The 14,383-nt window shown below is 37.8% G+C and overlaps 1 protein-coding gene across 1 annotated transcript in view; it reads right to left on the bottom strand.

Annotated features, from left to right (window-relative positions):
- The window catches only part of TRAPPC3L (trafficking protein particle complex 3 like), a 36,703-nt gene extending 26,759 nt beyond the window's left edge, over nt 1-9,944 (bottom strand). The window contains exons 1-3 of the mRNA XM_032407386.1: nt 9,713-9,944; nt 6,557-6,654; nt 4,115-4,214 (exon numbers count right to left, since the gene is read on the bottom strand). Of these exons, the coding sequence (XP_032263277.1) occupies nt 4,115-4,214; nt 6,557-6,654; nt 9,713-9,754 (240 nt within the window). The 5' untranslated portion in view covers nt 9,755-9,944. The remainder of the gene's footprint in view (nt 1-4,114; nt 4,215-6,556; nt 6,655-9,712) is intronic.
- Nucleotides 9,945-14,383: the final 4,439 nt, after the last annotated feature.

Genomic DNA, 14,383 nt, shown 5'->3' with positions numbered 1-14,383 from the left:
TACATCTTATTTAAAAAATTTTTTTAAAGATTTTATTTATTTATTTGAGAGAGAGAGAATGAGAGACAGAGAGCATGAGAGGGAAGAGGGTCAGAGGGAGAAGCAGACCCCCCGCTGAGCGGGGAGCCCGACATGGGACTCGATCCCAGGACTCCAGGATCATGACCTGAGCTGAAGGCAGTTGCTTAACCAACTGAGCCACCCAGGCACCCACATCTTATTTTTAAAATTTGAAGCACTTTGAGGCAATCAACACAAAAGTAGACTTGTATATGATAAAATTATATTTTAAAAATGGATACATTTTAATGTTGCAGGAATACGACTTTAGAATTAGCCTGTCATCTCTTTTTTATATGAAATACAAGGCCTGATTACAGACTTTTTTTGAGCAGATTTGGTCTCTGTCATGGGATTTCTCTTTACCACTAGATGGCGCAATCTGAGGTCCAAAGATGTTCGAAGTGCAGCTACACAAGGATGATGGCTGTGTTCTGTATGAGGGCATGGTCTGAGGTGGCAGCCAAACAAAAGCCACAAGGTTTGGGTTCTATTCTTGACCCTACTATGTTCCATGGGCAGCATGTGAGAACGGTGAATTTCCTCTGACCTTGCTCCATGCCCCCCTAAAACTGACTCTAACATTTGACACCTGCCTCCTCTCAGGAGAGTTTACAAGGATGAATGAGATAATGCTGCTGAAGGCCGGACCTTCTAATGAAAACTGCCAATTATAAGCAAAACATCAGTGGGTGAATATGTAACTAAGGTCCGCCCCTTCCCCTGTGTTAAAATGCTTCTGAGTTGGGTGACATCATTCCCACATGTAAAAGAACATTCTGCTCGAGAAGGGAAAATGATTAAGAGGGAGGAAATCTGGACTTTGAAGGGAAGTGCAAAGACCAGGAGACAGCCCCTCTGCACAAGAGAAGGGTAAGAGTGACAAAATATTCTCTTCATTGCAAGAAGGAATCTTGCAAAGGAGTAGAAGTGGATTTTTTCCCAGTTTGTTGAGGACAGGAGGAGCAGATCGGAATTTCCATGACATGAGAAAAATAAAAAAAGATGTAAAAAGTTTAGAGGAGAGATATTTGGAAAGTGAATGTTCTTAGTTTCACATCAAACAGACCTGTTTCTTTTAAAATTTTTTAAAAATTGGAATCAGAACACTTAACATGAGATCTACCCTTTTAACACATTTACAGGTGTGTAATATGTTATTGGTGACGACCGGTACTATGTTGTACCACAGACCTCTAAAGCTCATTCATCTTGCTTGGCTGGAACTTTATGCCCATTGGTTAATAACTGCCCATTTCCTCCTCCCCGAAGCCATCCGTCCCCTCTTTGATTCTATGAATTTAATTATTTTAGATACCTCATCTAGGTGGAATCATGCAGTATTTGTCTTTCTGTGTCTGGGTTCAGCCATGTTGTTTCACATTACAGAATGTCCCCCTTTTTTAAAAGTATGTCATTGTATGTATATACTACATTTTCTTTATTCATCTTTCAGTTGCCTTTTAGGTTGTTTCCACATCTTGGCTATTGTGCATAGTGCTACAATGAATATAGTGTGTTAATATCTCTTCAAGATCCTGATTTCAATTTTTTTGGATAAATACCCAGAAGTGGGATTGGTAGATCCTATGGTAATTCTATTTTTAATTTTTTGATGAACTTTCAAACCATTTTCCATAGTGGATGTACCATTTTGAATTCCTGCCAACAGTGTGCAAGGGTTCTAGTCTCTCCACGTCTTCACCAAAACGTGTGTGTGTGTCCCCAAGATTATGACCTGAGCTGAAACCAAGAGTCGGATGCTTAACTAACTGAGCCACCCAGGTGCCCCTGTTCTGGGAATTTTACAGTTTTGGGTCTTATGTTTACATTTTAATCCATTTGAGTTCATTTTTGTGTATGGTGTAAAGGTCTAATTCTATTCCTTTTGTATGTGGACAACCAGTTTTCCCAGCACCATTTATTGAAAAGACAATCCTTTCCCCATTGCCATGCTCAATGGTAAAAAATGGAAAACTTTTTCTCTAAGATCAAGAACAAGAAGGATGCTTGGGCACCTGGGTGGCTCAGTCGTTAAGCGTCTGCCTTCGGCTCAGGTCATGATCCCAGGGTCCTGGGATCGAGTCCCACATCGGGCTCCCTGCTCGGCAGGAAGCCTGCTTCTCCTCTCCCACTCCCCCTGCTTGTGTTCCTGCTCTCGCTGTGTCTCTCTCTGTCAAATAAATAAATAAAATCTTTAAAAAAAAAAAAAAAGAACAAGAAGGATGCTTCCTCTCACTGTTTCTACTCAACATAGTACTAGAAGTCTTAGCTAGAGTAGTTAGTCAAGAAAAAGAAATAAAAGGCATATAAATTGGAAAGAAAAAAAGTAAAATTATTTCTCTTTTACAGATGATACAATCTTGTATGTGGGAAACCCCTAAATACTCCACACAAAAAACCCTGTTAGAACTAAGAAGTGATTTCAGGAAAGTTGCAGGATACAAAATCAGTTGTGTTTCTATTTACTAACAACACACTATCCAGAAAGGAAATTAAGAAACAATCCTATTCACAATAGGAGTGAAAAAGGATAAAATATCGAGGAATAAACTTAAACAAGAAGGTGAAAGACTTGTATCTGAAAACTACAAAACATTGATGAAAGAAATTAAACAAAACACAAACAAATGGAATGACATCCGATGTTCATAGATTGGAAGATTAAATATTGTTAAAATGTCCATATTACCCAAAGTGATCTACTAACTCAATGCAATCAATCTTCATCAAAACCCCAATGGCATTTTTACAGAAACAGAACACAACCATCTACATTTATATATTTCAAATATTTCCCATTAAAACACCTAGTATTTTTCTAGCATTGCACATAAACTTGGCTTAGTGAAAAATTATTTTATTTTTCAAACTACTGCTTCATTATTTTAGTTATATTCTGCAAATAGGGAAAGAGAATTTTTTAACCTGTTTAGTTGTGTGGTAAACTCACTACACTGAGACTAGAAGACCTGGATTTCAATTTCAACCACATTATTCATGAAATAATGAAATAATGAGAAATGAAATGAAATAATGAGAGTAATGGTAACAAGAATTGGGAAAATCTTTTATTTGGATTGTGTTTTTGAATGCATACTTTTTTGGTGTATACTAGTACTCAATTTTTATCATAGTCTTTCTGGGACTCAGTTTTCTTATCTGGAAAATGGGAACAACTCCTACTCTGCTTACTTCACAGGGATACCGTAAGGGTAAAAGACAAAAGAATATGTAAAACTGCATTTGGAGTCACAAAGCACTACGTAGAACGATTATTGCCACTCATGTGAAGAGTCAGTTTGGAAGTAATAATATTAAGGATCAGGAGAGAAAAGAAGAATGAGACCAACTTAATAGGTCTGTTGTGAGAATCTGGAGGCAGTATACCTGAACCTTATAAATATCTGATAACCATGCATACTTGCCGGGTCTCCCCCAAATGAACGACACTGGGTTAATAATCGTAGACCAGCAGATTACAGGGATTCTGGCTAAGGAGGCATTTCCCGATCTCATCTTCTACCTGAGTTATCTGAGCTGGTCTCAGGAGATTCCAAGTTGTCTCTGGTATATCAGAGCTGTGAAAGTTCTTAGAGCACATGCTTTTACAGGAAGCTTTATTTTTCTCTTGGGGAAACATTGCTCTGGGAATCGAATGGCCACAACAATATTCTCTGAGACAGCCAAAGACCACTTCCTCCGTGTGCTAAAGTGATTATACAAAGAAACCGGTTTGGGACATCATGTTATGAGGTTGCCCTTATTACACTCCCTTTCTGTTTACCACCTCAAAACATTTTCCCGTGTGGGGCACACACTCCACACACACTGTGTGGTCAAAAAATCTATAGATGCTTAAGTGCCTAAAAGCACTTATCTCGGTTCACAGTAGCTTTAATCCTGTGCTGAAATAAAATGCTTTTCAATCAGAATCTCTTAGCACCTAATAATGAATACAGCTAAAACCTACCCAATCAGAGCAGAAAGCCACAGAACTGAGGACAAATCAAAGATTTTCAAAACATCTTGAAAGAACTAAAAACGCATTTACCTGGGCAATTATGTCTGTAATTTCTGAATAACTATGGCATCTTCTTACACAAGATCGAGCCAAAAAGTCTTCCACCAGCCGTGTTCCAATGCCATATCCCCTGTGATGAAGGAAAGAGTATGGTCTGAAAATAATATTCGAGTAGTGAACTCTAGCAGTGTTTAAGAATGGAGTCCTCTGTTTAGCACCTTTGCAAGGATAACAAAGTAAAGCAAATTTGACAAGTCTAATGGCTATTTGGCAGTAGGCTCTTTATTTGTCTTACAGATACAGAAACAGAGAGCATTTATCCGGGAAATATTAGCTAGTTTCCTATGAGCAGAAAAGCCTGAGGAGGTAAGGCTGGCCCAAATTTGACAGTGTATATTAAAGCTAAGGGAGGTTGGTGTTCATAGCCTAATGTATCTTATTGGCAACTAACTTTGTCATCAGTAGCTGTTGATGGAAACAGAATGAGGATCTAGCTAACTTGTCTACTATAGGTGTGGTACTTGGATGCTCATTCTTCTCTTAGCATAGTTATCATGGTAAAAGTACAGACATGGCCAGGATGGGCTCCAGAAGGAGAGGAAGAAGGGAAAAGAAAAATCAATTTTTGTTGTCAGTGTAGGTTTCTGCAGTTAAAACTCTGAAGTTTAGCGAAAAGAAAAAAAAGCGACATTCAGAAAATTCATTTTTCATTCTAGGGGAACTGAATCTATGGGACTTGGGAGAAAGTATTTGTATTATCCGTTAGCTTCACCCTACCACAAAAGGACTGAGTAGTACCTGAAGTACAGTGTTGAAGGCATCTTACTGAGATGTCATAATACAGCCGAGTATGTGGCTGAGATGCTTGAGCAGACGCTTTCGACAAGACAGACCTAAGAACTTTCAATCTAGTTGAGCAAATATGACCTTAGTGGTGGAAATAAAAAGAAAAAATTTAACATAAGCTACATAAAATGATGTATATTCTGGAAATGCTGTATCACATGTTTAAGTATGACCTAAGGTAAAATAGGTTAAGCAGCTCTCACTATTACAGACATTTTATCTTAGGAAGTACTCCTGACTAATGAAGAGGAAATGAAAAAAAAAAAGTTATATGACCCAAAATAAACAGAGGACAATGAAAAAGAACTTTCTAGTAGAAAAAGAATAAGCTTAGAAAGGGAGGAAACTAGGGTTCACAAAAAACCTTTCAAGCTTTCCTTTATGTTGTCTTTTTTCTGTTTTCCAACTAAAAACACAATCAACCCTTTTTAAAAGCCCTACAATGCTCAACTAGGCTAAATTTCCCTTTCAACCTTTCTAACTAAATCTTCTAATTAGTACAAGCTTTCTAGTCATTGCCCAGTTAGAGAGTCCTTTTCAGGATCCATAATTAAGAGGCTCAAAAAATGTTGACAGATATTTTATTATTGAGCAATAATCTGATGATCATATAATTATTCTGAGAAAATTAAAGGTTGAATTTGTGCAGAGGGAATCTCCATTAATAAAGACAAGGAGAATGAACTATGTTTTAAAAGGAAAGAGTGGGCACTGTGAATTGTGCAAGACTGTTGAATCATAGATTTGTACCTCTGAAACAAATAATACATTATATGTTAAAAAAAAAAAAGAAGAAGAAGATAGCAGGAGGGGAAGAATGAAGGGGGGAAATCAGAGGGGGAGATGAACCATGAGAGACTATGGACTCTGAGAAACAAACTGAGGGTTCTAGAGGGGAGGGGGGTGGGAGGATGGGTTAGCCTGGTGATGGGTATTAAAGAGGGCACGTTCTGCATGGAGCACTGGGTGTTATACGCGAATAATGAATCATGGAACAGTACATCAAAAACTAATGATGTAATGTATGGTGATTAACATAATATAATTAAAAAAAAAGGAAAGGGTGGGTTTCTCCCTTTAATATATTTTTAAGTAAAGCATAGCAACGGTAAAAGCATTCAAACAATAAAAACACTACATAGAAAAAAGTAAATCTCTCTTCTATGGGTAATCCCCTGTCTCCAAGTTCTCTCAGGCAACTGCCATTAGCAATTTTTGGCATATCCCTCCACAGATGGTCTATACTTACATAAGCATATATTTATATTAGAAGGAGTTATCTTAGAACAAAAGACTGCTGAAAAGAATCAAATTTGATGATCCATAACATTGTTAAAAGCACAATGTTTTACCATACTTTTGCTTACAAGTGACTAGCAAAGAAATGATTTTGAACTAAAAAGAATATGTTCCATGCTTGATTTTCGTAGAAAAAAGTTTCCTTCCTCTTACTTTATGCTTTACAACAACCCAAATGGCCATTGTCAGAAATGATGTTCAGCTTTAAAACGTGATTCACTGAAATCATAGAAGAGCCCGTGAAGTAGGGCAAAGTCATTAGAAGTGGACAAAATTCAGAGGATATTAACAATATACATTCCATGAGAATAAAAGACTTCTACTTACATTTTATCTAAATATTTGTTCACATCTTCGTCTTTTTCATAATCTTTACACAGTTGGGCAACCAGAGCTCCATAGGTGAGGACAAAGAGATCTTTGTTCTAGAGAAAAAAGGGTTGGTTTTACTTTATAGGCAAAGCTATGGACAATGTGCTACTCTATTTTTTTTCTTAACAAAATGTTCCAATTGCAAGCAGCCTTTGAGATCATCTGCTCATTTTTTCCCACCCTCCTACTAATTATTGTGACAATTTTAACTTCTGAGAACAAGCTGTACCTATATTTGGATCCATCGCTGATAAGAAAAGAGCTGTGAAATGGAATAAATTTCTTAACAGGAGAAATCTTTCTATGCATTTGCTAATAGTATATAGCTTGCAAGGTATTATCATGGGGCAAGGTTTTTAAAAAAATAATTGCTAATATAAATTTCTGTTGTTCTAGAATGGCCTTTGGTATCGGCCGACCATGTTTTCAGCTGGAAGGAATAATTGGTTGAGACTTCTCATGAGTTTGCACAATCCCTAATGGGTTCCAGATCTGCCAAGGAGACCATCAGGATGAACCCAACTGTAGCAGCAAATTTGTGAGATGTTGTTTTATTTATACTGAGTGAAAAAAGGAGAATTTGTACTTTCCTTATAGATCTCCAAAATATGGCCTATTTTCAGAGTGGACTGAATATGAAAACTACAACTAAGAATAGTTTAGGTTTGGTTTAGCATAGAGAGGTTGAAAGTATGGGAAACAGAACACACAAATCTCAATCAATCCATTTGACAAAGTCTCTCTGTTTTGCTTCTGGTATTGAATACTATGTAAGAAAGGGATGGAGATACTAGGGATAATTTATTCCAGTGCTCTTAGTCCTACAGAGGAGGGAATAAGGCCTAGGAGGAGTGAGTGACTTGTCCAACGAGCCATCAATTGGCAGAGACAGGGTGGAGCCTGAGACTGCAAGCTCCACTCTGACATAGCAATTACCTTTGAGGTGCACAAAAGAAGGCCTATTTGAAGTAGAGGTGGGTGGGACAGGGAGGCACGAAGGGGAACCACTGTGGAAAATAATCTTACTTCTTGCATAATCTTGTATTTACATGAAAAGCTAAATGTGGGTTCCAGGTTAGAAGAGGTGTTTTTACCTCTAGACCCAGGTATCTTGGGTAGCCTAACATGGAGGGTAACATATGACCTGATAAGATGCATTCTTTTTTTTTTTTTTAAGGCACAGGCAGAAATGGTTCAACAAATCAATAAAATTATTCAACAAAGTAACTTCTGTAAATGTTATATAATTTTGATCAAAATACTTCCTAAATTTACCCACTACCACCAGAGTCCACCTCCCTATACATGGGTTTATACTATGACAAATATGTTTCTTTAAGCAGATAGAATATTTGTTATAACTAAATAAGTTTCAAATGGATAGAATCTAAATAATTATAGTTACAAAATTATGTCCATATGTGGACATCATTTATGTTAGAAATATAAATCAAAATGTCGTAAGTGGGTGTAGAATATACATTAGATACACTAATTGACATTACGTTAAGGACTAATCTCTATGAGTCAGGTATAGAAAATAATAAGTATGTTAATATTTCTACTAGAAAACAAATATAAAGCAAGTGATTTTAACAAAAATATTGTTAAATCACTAAAGGGTCACGATATATTCAATTTTAATTCTGTTCTTATTTAACTCAAAAAACCTAATCATACACTATAAGAAATGTCTGTAAATTATACATGAAATATCTTCTCAACATATACGGAGCCACCACAGAAGATAAATTACTGCTATGTGGTAAGAGCACAGCATAAAAATAAGCAACGGTTGAAGGAGAGAGACAGAAAGAATAATGTAGTTATTGCCACTAGCAACAAAAGCAGAAGAATTTGAAAAAGAGATAAAAGGAAATGAAATTATACCCTACTTACATGCTGAAGCATCAGCATTGTGCCCATTTATAATACGACCAAACTGAAATCATGGCATTTTCTTCTTCCTCTTTCTTTCTTATTCTGATGGGTGAATACTATCTACAGTTTACTTGTAGCTAAGTTTCAAGTTCAATACCCACGAGGGCCAGTTTTTCCATTCTGTGTCCTCGTAAAAGGCTGTACCTTGAGCTACATGTCCAGTAGGTCTCAAATCCATACAACCGGTCACAGAAAATGTCAACATAAAATTTATCTTCACAGTTTATAAAACAATAAAAACAGTCATTTTCACATATGAAAAACAGAACACCATTAGTTATTTGAGACTTTGGATACATTAGGATAAAAGTGTGTTTTAACTGACACGTAAATGAAGTGATTTAGGTGCACTCTGCAATATCTTTTAGTATTTCAGAACCCCACATAAAATAAATCAAGATCCCAGAATGCCAGAGGGGCCATCTGGAGGCATTCCCAACTGGGGTGTGACAGTTAATCATACAATTCCAAGTTCCCATAACTGAAATTACTTAATTTTCTTCAGTGCTCATCAGTTTCCTGAAATAATTAAAAGAGCTTTAAACATAACGATAAATTTTCACATCTGTAACTTCTAATGAGAGGATTAAAGAAGAAGTTTATCCAAAGCTAATATACAAGTAATTAAGTTTTGAAAAATAACTCTGAGCTTGGAATATATAGAAAGGATAATAGCACATACCAAATTATAATAATAGATACTTACATTTAAGACAAGGAAATACATTTCTAAAGGCAATCTTTTAATGCTGAGTTTTTTGCTGATCTGTTCCCATTAATTTAACACATAATCACTATTTTTTATATATTTTATATACATTTCATTTCCTAGTTCACGAAGTATGAAATACAAAGAATTGCTTTATCTTTTCGTATTTTCTGTCAGGCACAAGAGATAAATTTGACACGTTATAGATCTAATTAGTCACAAAAGAAAACCCTAAAATCTGTATAAAGACTCAATTATTCTGTTACAGTGTGTTAGAGAGCATTGTATTATTCCCAGAGGTGTGATTTATGATCCACTCCACTAAACACTTCCTTGCTCCACTGAAAAAAAGTCTATGGGTAGTGTCACCTTTTGAAATAAATCAGAAATCACTCAAGAAAACATTTTCTTTGAAGTAGAAGAAAGGCCTCTTTGAGGATATGTTTATAAAAAGATCTTACGATTTTATGGTATTCTGGTTTTCTGTGTGCAGGGCGAGACATGGTGCTTGAGAGATGAAGAATGCAATCTTCGATTTCTTTTCGTCGGCTTTTACTTTAGAGGTGTATCCATCCCTGTCGTCCTGTTTTTGCACGTTCCTTCTTCCTTGGAGACAAGAGTGCCACTTCTGCACTCTCCTGCTGTTCTTTGCTGAGCTGAAGAGGAAAACAATCATGAGCAGGACGGGCTTACGAGCACGTACCTTGCCACCGATCAAATACTGCTTCACTTGTGAGTACAAGTTGTAACCTAGAGGCATGAAAGCTGATAGTGGGAAGTCTGATCAGAGGCACCAGCTACTGAAAATTCTTTAGCCCAAGGGAGTATAAGAGTGGTGTTTTGCTCTCATGCCAAGGCATTGTTCTAAAAATCACAAACAGAAACCTTCACAATCCAAGATAGATCTAAATGTTAGCATTATTCAGCCTTTGTATTGATTGTTGTGTGAATTTGAGACAGGATCAGCAATCTGTAGGTACTACATCTTGGGTTCAAACCTAATGAACAACTCTAATGGGTATCACAGACCCCCATCTTGCATGATTACAGAATTCAAATATATCTGATACTTTTGTTTTCATAAGCAGCAGTTTTAAGGAATGATGGATTTGGGGTGTTGGTATTTTTTCCATAAAACTGTTGCTCAAAATGGGTGTTCTACAGTTTAGTAATGTATAATGATTCTGGCAGAGAAAGCAAGCCCTTAGCTTTCTTTTGATAGTCCCTGAGATGTTAGCTATTGAAACCTCTCTTTATTTATGTAGGAGTATAGACATTTAAAGTTAACACGAGAAACTCCCCCATCTTGACAACTCCATTCAGGACGTGGAGGACCAACACTCTTCCAGAAATAGAAGCCTAAGACTCAATTTAAGAAAGTCACTTCCTACTTCTTACCATCTGAGTCAATTAGCTCTGTGTGTTCTATGCGATCTGAAGAGAAACCAGAGTATAGCTCTGTGTGTTCTAGAAAATTCTTGCTATAAAGTGACAGACTAGGAGAATTTGGAAGTCTCAGGCTGAGCTGCAGTTCTACCATTTACTGGCTGTGTGACTTTGGACAAGCCATTTTATTGTTCTATGGCTCAGTTTCCACATTTGCAAACTGGCAATAATAAAACCCACCTCACAGAATAATTGTGAGTATCAAAGAGGTAATGTGTGCTATAAAACACATTATAATGCACTATAGAAACACTAATTACTGTAGATTTTTCTCGTAGGTGAGTATATCGAATGGGGTTCTACAATATTTAGGGTATTCCTATTAGTGCCTGTGTTCCATGACTCTATTCCCAGGAAAAGTCAGTTTGGCTGGGGGGTGGTGTGTGTGGGGGGGTGCTTTTCACTGGTAGATTAACAACACTTTATATTTATGTAAAGTTTACAATTTACAGCATGGTTTTCACTTTATCTCATTTTAATTCGACTACCATCTGTGAAATAGTACTGTAATCATTACCATTTTCTAGGATGAGAATCTAAAAGTCACATTGAGAAATTTGTTCAAAGTTGCTGGATAGTCGGCAACAAAGAGGGATTTTGGCTCAAGTTGCTGACCCCAAATCAAACATTTTTTTCTATTGTACACAATCCATGTTAGAGCAAAATATTTCAGAGGTAGACTCCCAATAGCTACTAAGGTATGGTGAGAGCCCGTTGCTGAGCGTAGTGTGGGGGCGATGCTGGGTTCTGAGAAAAACAGAGAAAAGGCCTGTGTGCTTGGTGGGTGGGGAGTGGTGATACTGAAATCAATTTCACTAAACCACAATGGCTGTGCTGTGGAGACATCAGGGCCACCATGAGGATTCAGGACATCACAGATACCCTAGGAGCCAGATCCTCTGCTGGGCTGACAGCCTCCCCCTCTCTCCTGCCCCTTCGTCCAGGAGCACGGCACTTAAGGAAGGAGTCCCTGTCTGGCATTCCCTCTCAAGAGCCCAGCCGGCACAAACACAGCTGCGGCCAGGGCGCTGGACACTGGTTTGCTGATGTCCAGACTGTGAAACCCACCAGCCTTCAGCAGCTCTTGGGATCCAAGGAAGCCTGCTGTGCCCCAGGCTCTGTCTTTTCTCCACTTTCTTCACCTAAAGAGAAGAAAGTACAGAGGGAGGGTATGTTTCAAACAGGGAGCTGATAGAGAGTATCTGTTCTGGCAGCAAACTAGAAAGAGGAATCATTGCAAAATAATGCAGAGGAGAAGTTTTTGCTCTTTTATTAAGAGTTCTTTTGGTAGCCTAGGCCAGAATTTGGAGCCGGCGTTGGGAGAATGATGCGATCCTCAGTGTCATCATAGTGCACTGCAAAGCAACCAGCGCAAGGAGATGATGAACTGGGTCACTCCCTGAGAGTCGTCCCCTGGGAGGTACCTGGGCAGCTGGGTAGAGACCGGGGAGGTGCTAAGAGAGGGCAGCACCGATCCGTCAGTGTGTTATCATCATCTGAGATCCCCCACAAACTACCAGGCACAGCCGTCACATCTGCATTGGGAGCTTGGTATCTTTTTGCAACTTCTTTTTCTATTTAAGGCTGCTTTTCGTGTTTATTTTAACCAAACTTCTTTATGTAAAATGAGTGATGATATGCTCAGCACCCCCTCTCCCGCCAGGACTGCTCTAGCTGTCAGATCTGATCTCCCTGTCGGTGTGTCAGCACGTCCTCAGTGAATGAGCTGCTGGGTCTCCACTGACGAATAGACATTTTATATATTGGATAGACAGCTGACAGCAAGCTCTCTTTAGCATAAAGACCATTTGGTTACAAAGGCCCGAAGGAAATTGATCAGTCATAGATGTAATCCTTCACAATCACGGACAAGTTACACACAGGTACCCCTGAGGAAGTCATTAGTTCTTTTGACTGTGAACAACAATAAAAACTTAAGAATTTGTTATCAACAAACTCCTTTACGGCAAGACATTGATGCCTCAACAGTGATTTCTCATCAATGAATGCTCCATCCTTTCCTGCATTCTTCCCTGAAAGAGTGGTCTACATTTTCCTTCTCTGCTTCCTCACTTCCCGTATGTTCCACGAAATGGACTTTTAAAATTGGAAATTACAAACGTAAGGAAGATGTGGTTCTTACTACCAAGCTCTACTGAACGAGCTCTGTTGTAAGCAATGACGCAGTACCGGTAGAGTTGAAATAGCCAGCACCCCCCTGAATTCTACTCTGCCCTCCGCAGGGGTCACCGCTACGCAGAACTTGGTATTTATCATTCCTATTCATGTTTTTAAATTCTACATATGTTGGTAACCACAAAGAATATGTAATATCATTTTGTTTCAAAACTTTACCTAATTTGTCATACTGTGCATATCCTACAGCTTGCATTTTTCCTTCCCAGTTATTGGTTAAGATTTATCCATATCTACAGCTGTCGCTCTAGCTAGTTTATTTTCACAGCCTCTATAGCTGAGGTCAGCAGACTTCTTCTGTAAAGGGCCAGAGAGTAGATATTTTAAATTTTATGGACATATGGACTCTGTCACAACCCCTCAACTCTGCTATTGTGGTGGGAAAGCAGCCATAGACAATTCAGGAAGAGGTGTGCCTATGTGCCAATAAAACTTTATCTGTAAACATGGAGATTTGAGTTTCATGTAATTTCACATGTTATAAAATACTGAACAATTTTTTTTTCCCCAACTGTGTTAAGATGTAAAAACCATTCTTAGCTCACAAGCCATAGCAAACAGGCAGTGGGCCAGTTTAGTCTATGAGCCCTATATGGTTCCCCCCTAGTCTATAGCATTCTATTTCTGTGGTTTATTCATCTGTTTCTTTGTTATTGGACGTTACTAATGAAATGGAATGGAAATACCGTGATGGAATACTACATACACCTTAGATAAAGCTTGCTTGTTGTTCACATCCTTTAGATCCTAATGTTAACTTAATCATTTCTGATAAAGATATGGTTAAAATCTCTGATTATAAGAAGTCTCCTTATACCTTGATCAGCTTTTGCTTTATGTATTTTAAAGTTACGCAGTCACAGACATACAAGTTGACAATTGTTTTATCTTCATAATGGATTTTTCCTTTTATTATAATGGAGTGTTCCAAATTAGCCTTTTGACACTTTTTGCCTTTAGTTCAGTTTTGCCTTATTTTAATATTATTATTCCCAGTTAAATATATTCCAATACCTTTATTTTTCAAGCTTTGTGTGTGGTCTAGTTTGAGGTGTGTCCCTTGTAAGCAGTATGACCCTGTTTTTTAATCACTCTGGAGGTAAGTTTACTCCCGCTTTGGTATGGTGGTGAAATGTGTGTACCAGACCACCGGCTCCTAACCCTGATTCTTCCATCATCTCTGCATGACCCTGTGCAATTTCCTCAATCTCTTCACGCCTCAGTTTTCTCATCTGTAAACAAGTTGAGGATAATATTAGTACCTCATCATAGTTCTTAGAACAGTGCCTGGTGTGTCGTAAGCACACGGTAATTGTTAGGTATTTAAAATTGTGTGTGTGTGATTATTGGTGTGTTTGGTCTCATTTTTACCATTATTTTGTGTTTTCTTTTTACCATCATTTTCCCTTTGCTTACAATCTCTTTTCCAGTTAATATTCCCTTTTTCTTTCCTGCTTTTGAATCATCTATACACCAAATTTTAATTATTT

Source organism: Phoca vitulina, unplaced genomic scaffold, assembly GCF_004348235.1.
Source record: "Phoca vitulina isolate PV1807 unplaced genomic scaffold, GSC_HSeal_1.0 scaffold9, whole genome shotgun sequence".
NCBI lineage: Eukaryota > Metazoa > Chordata > Mammalia > Carnivora > Phocidae > Phoca > Phoca vitulina.
This window is presented reverse-complemented; position numbering and strand designations above follow the sequence as displayed.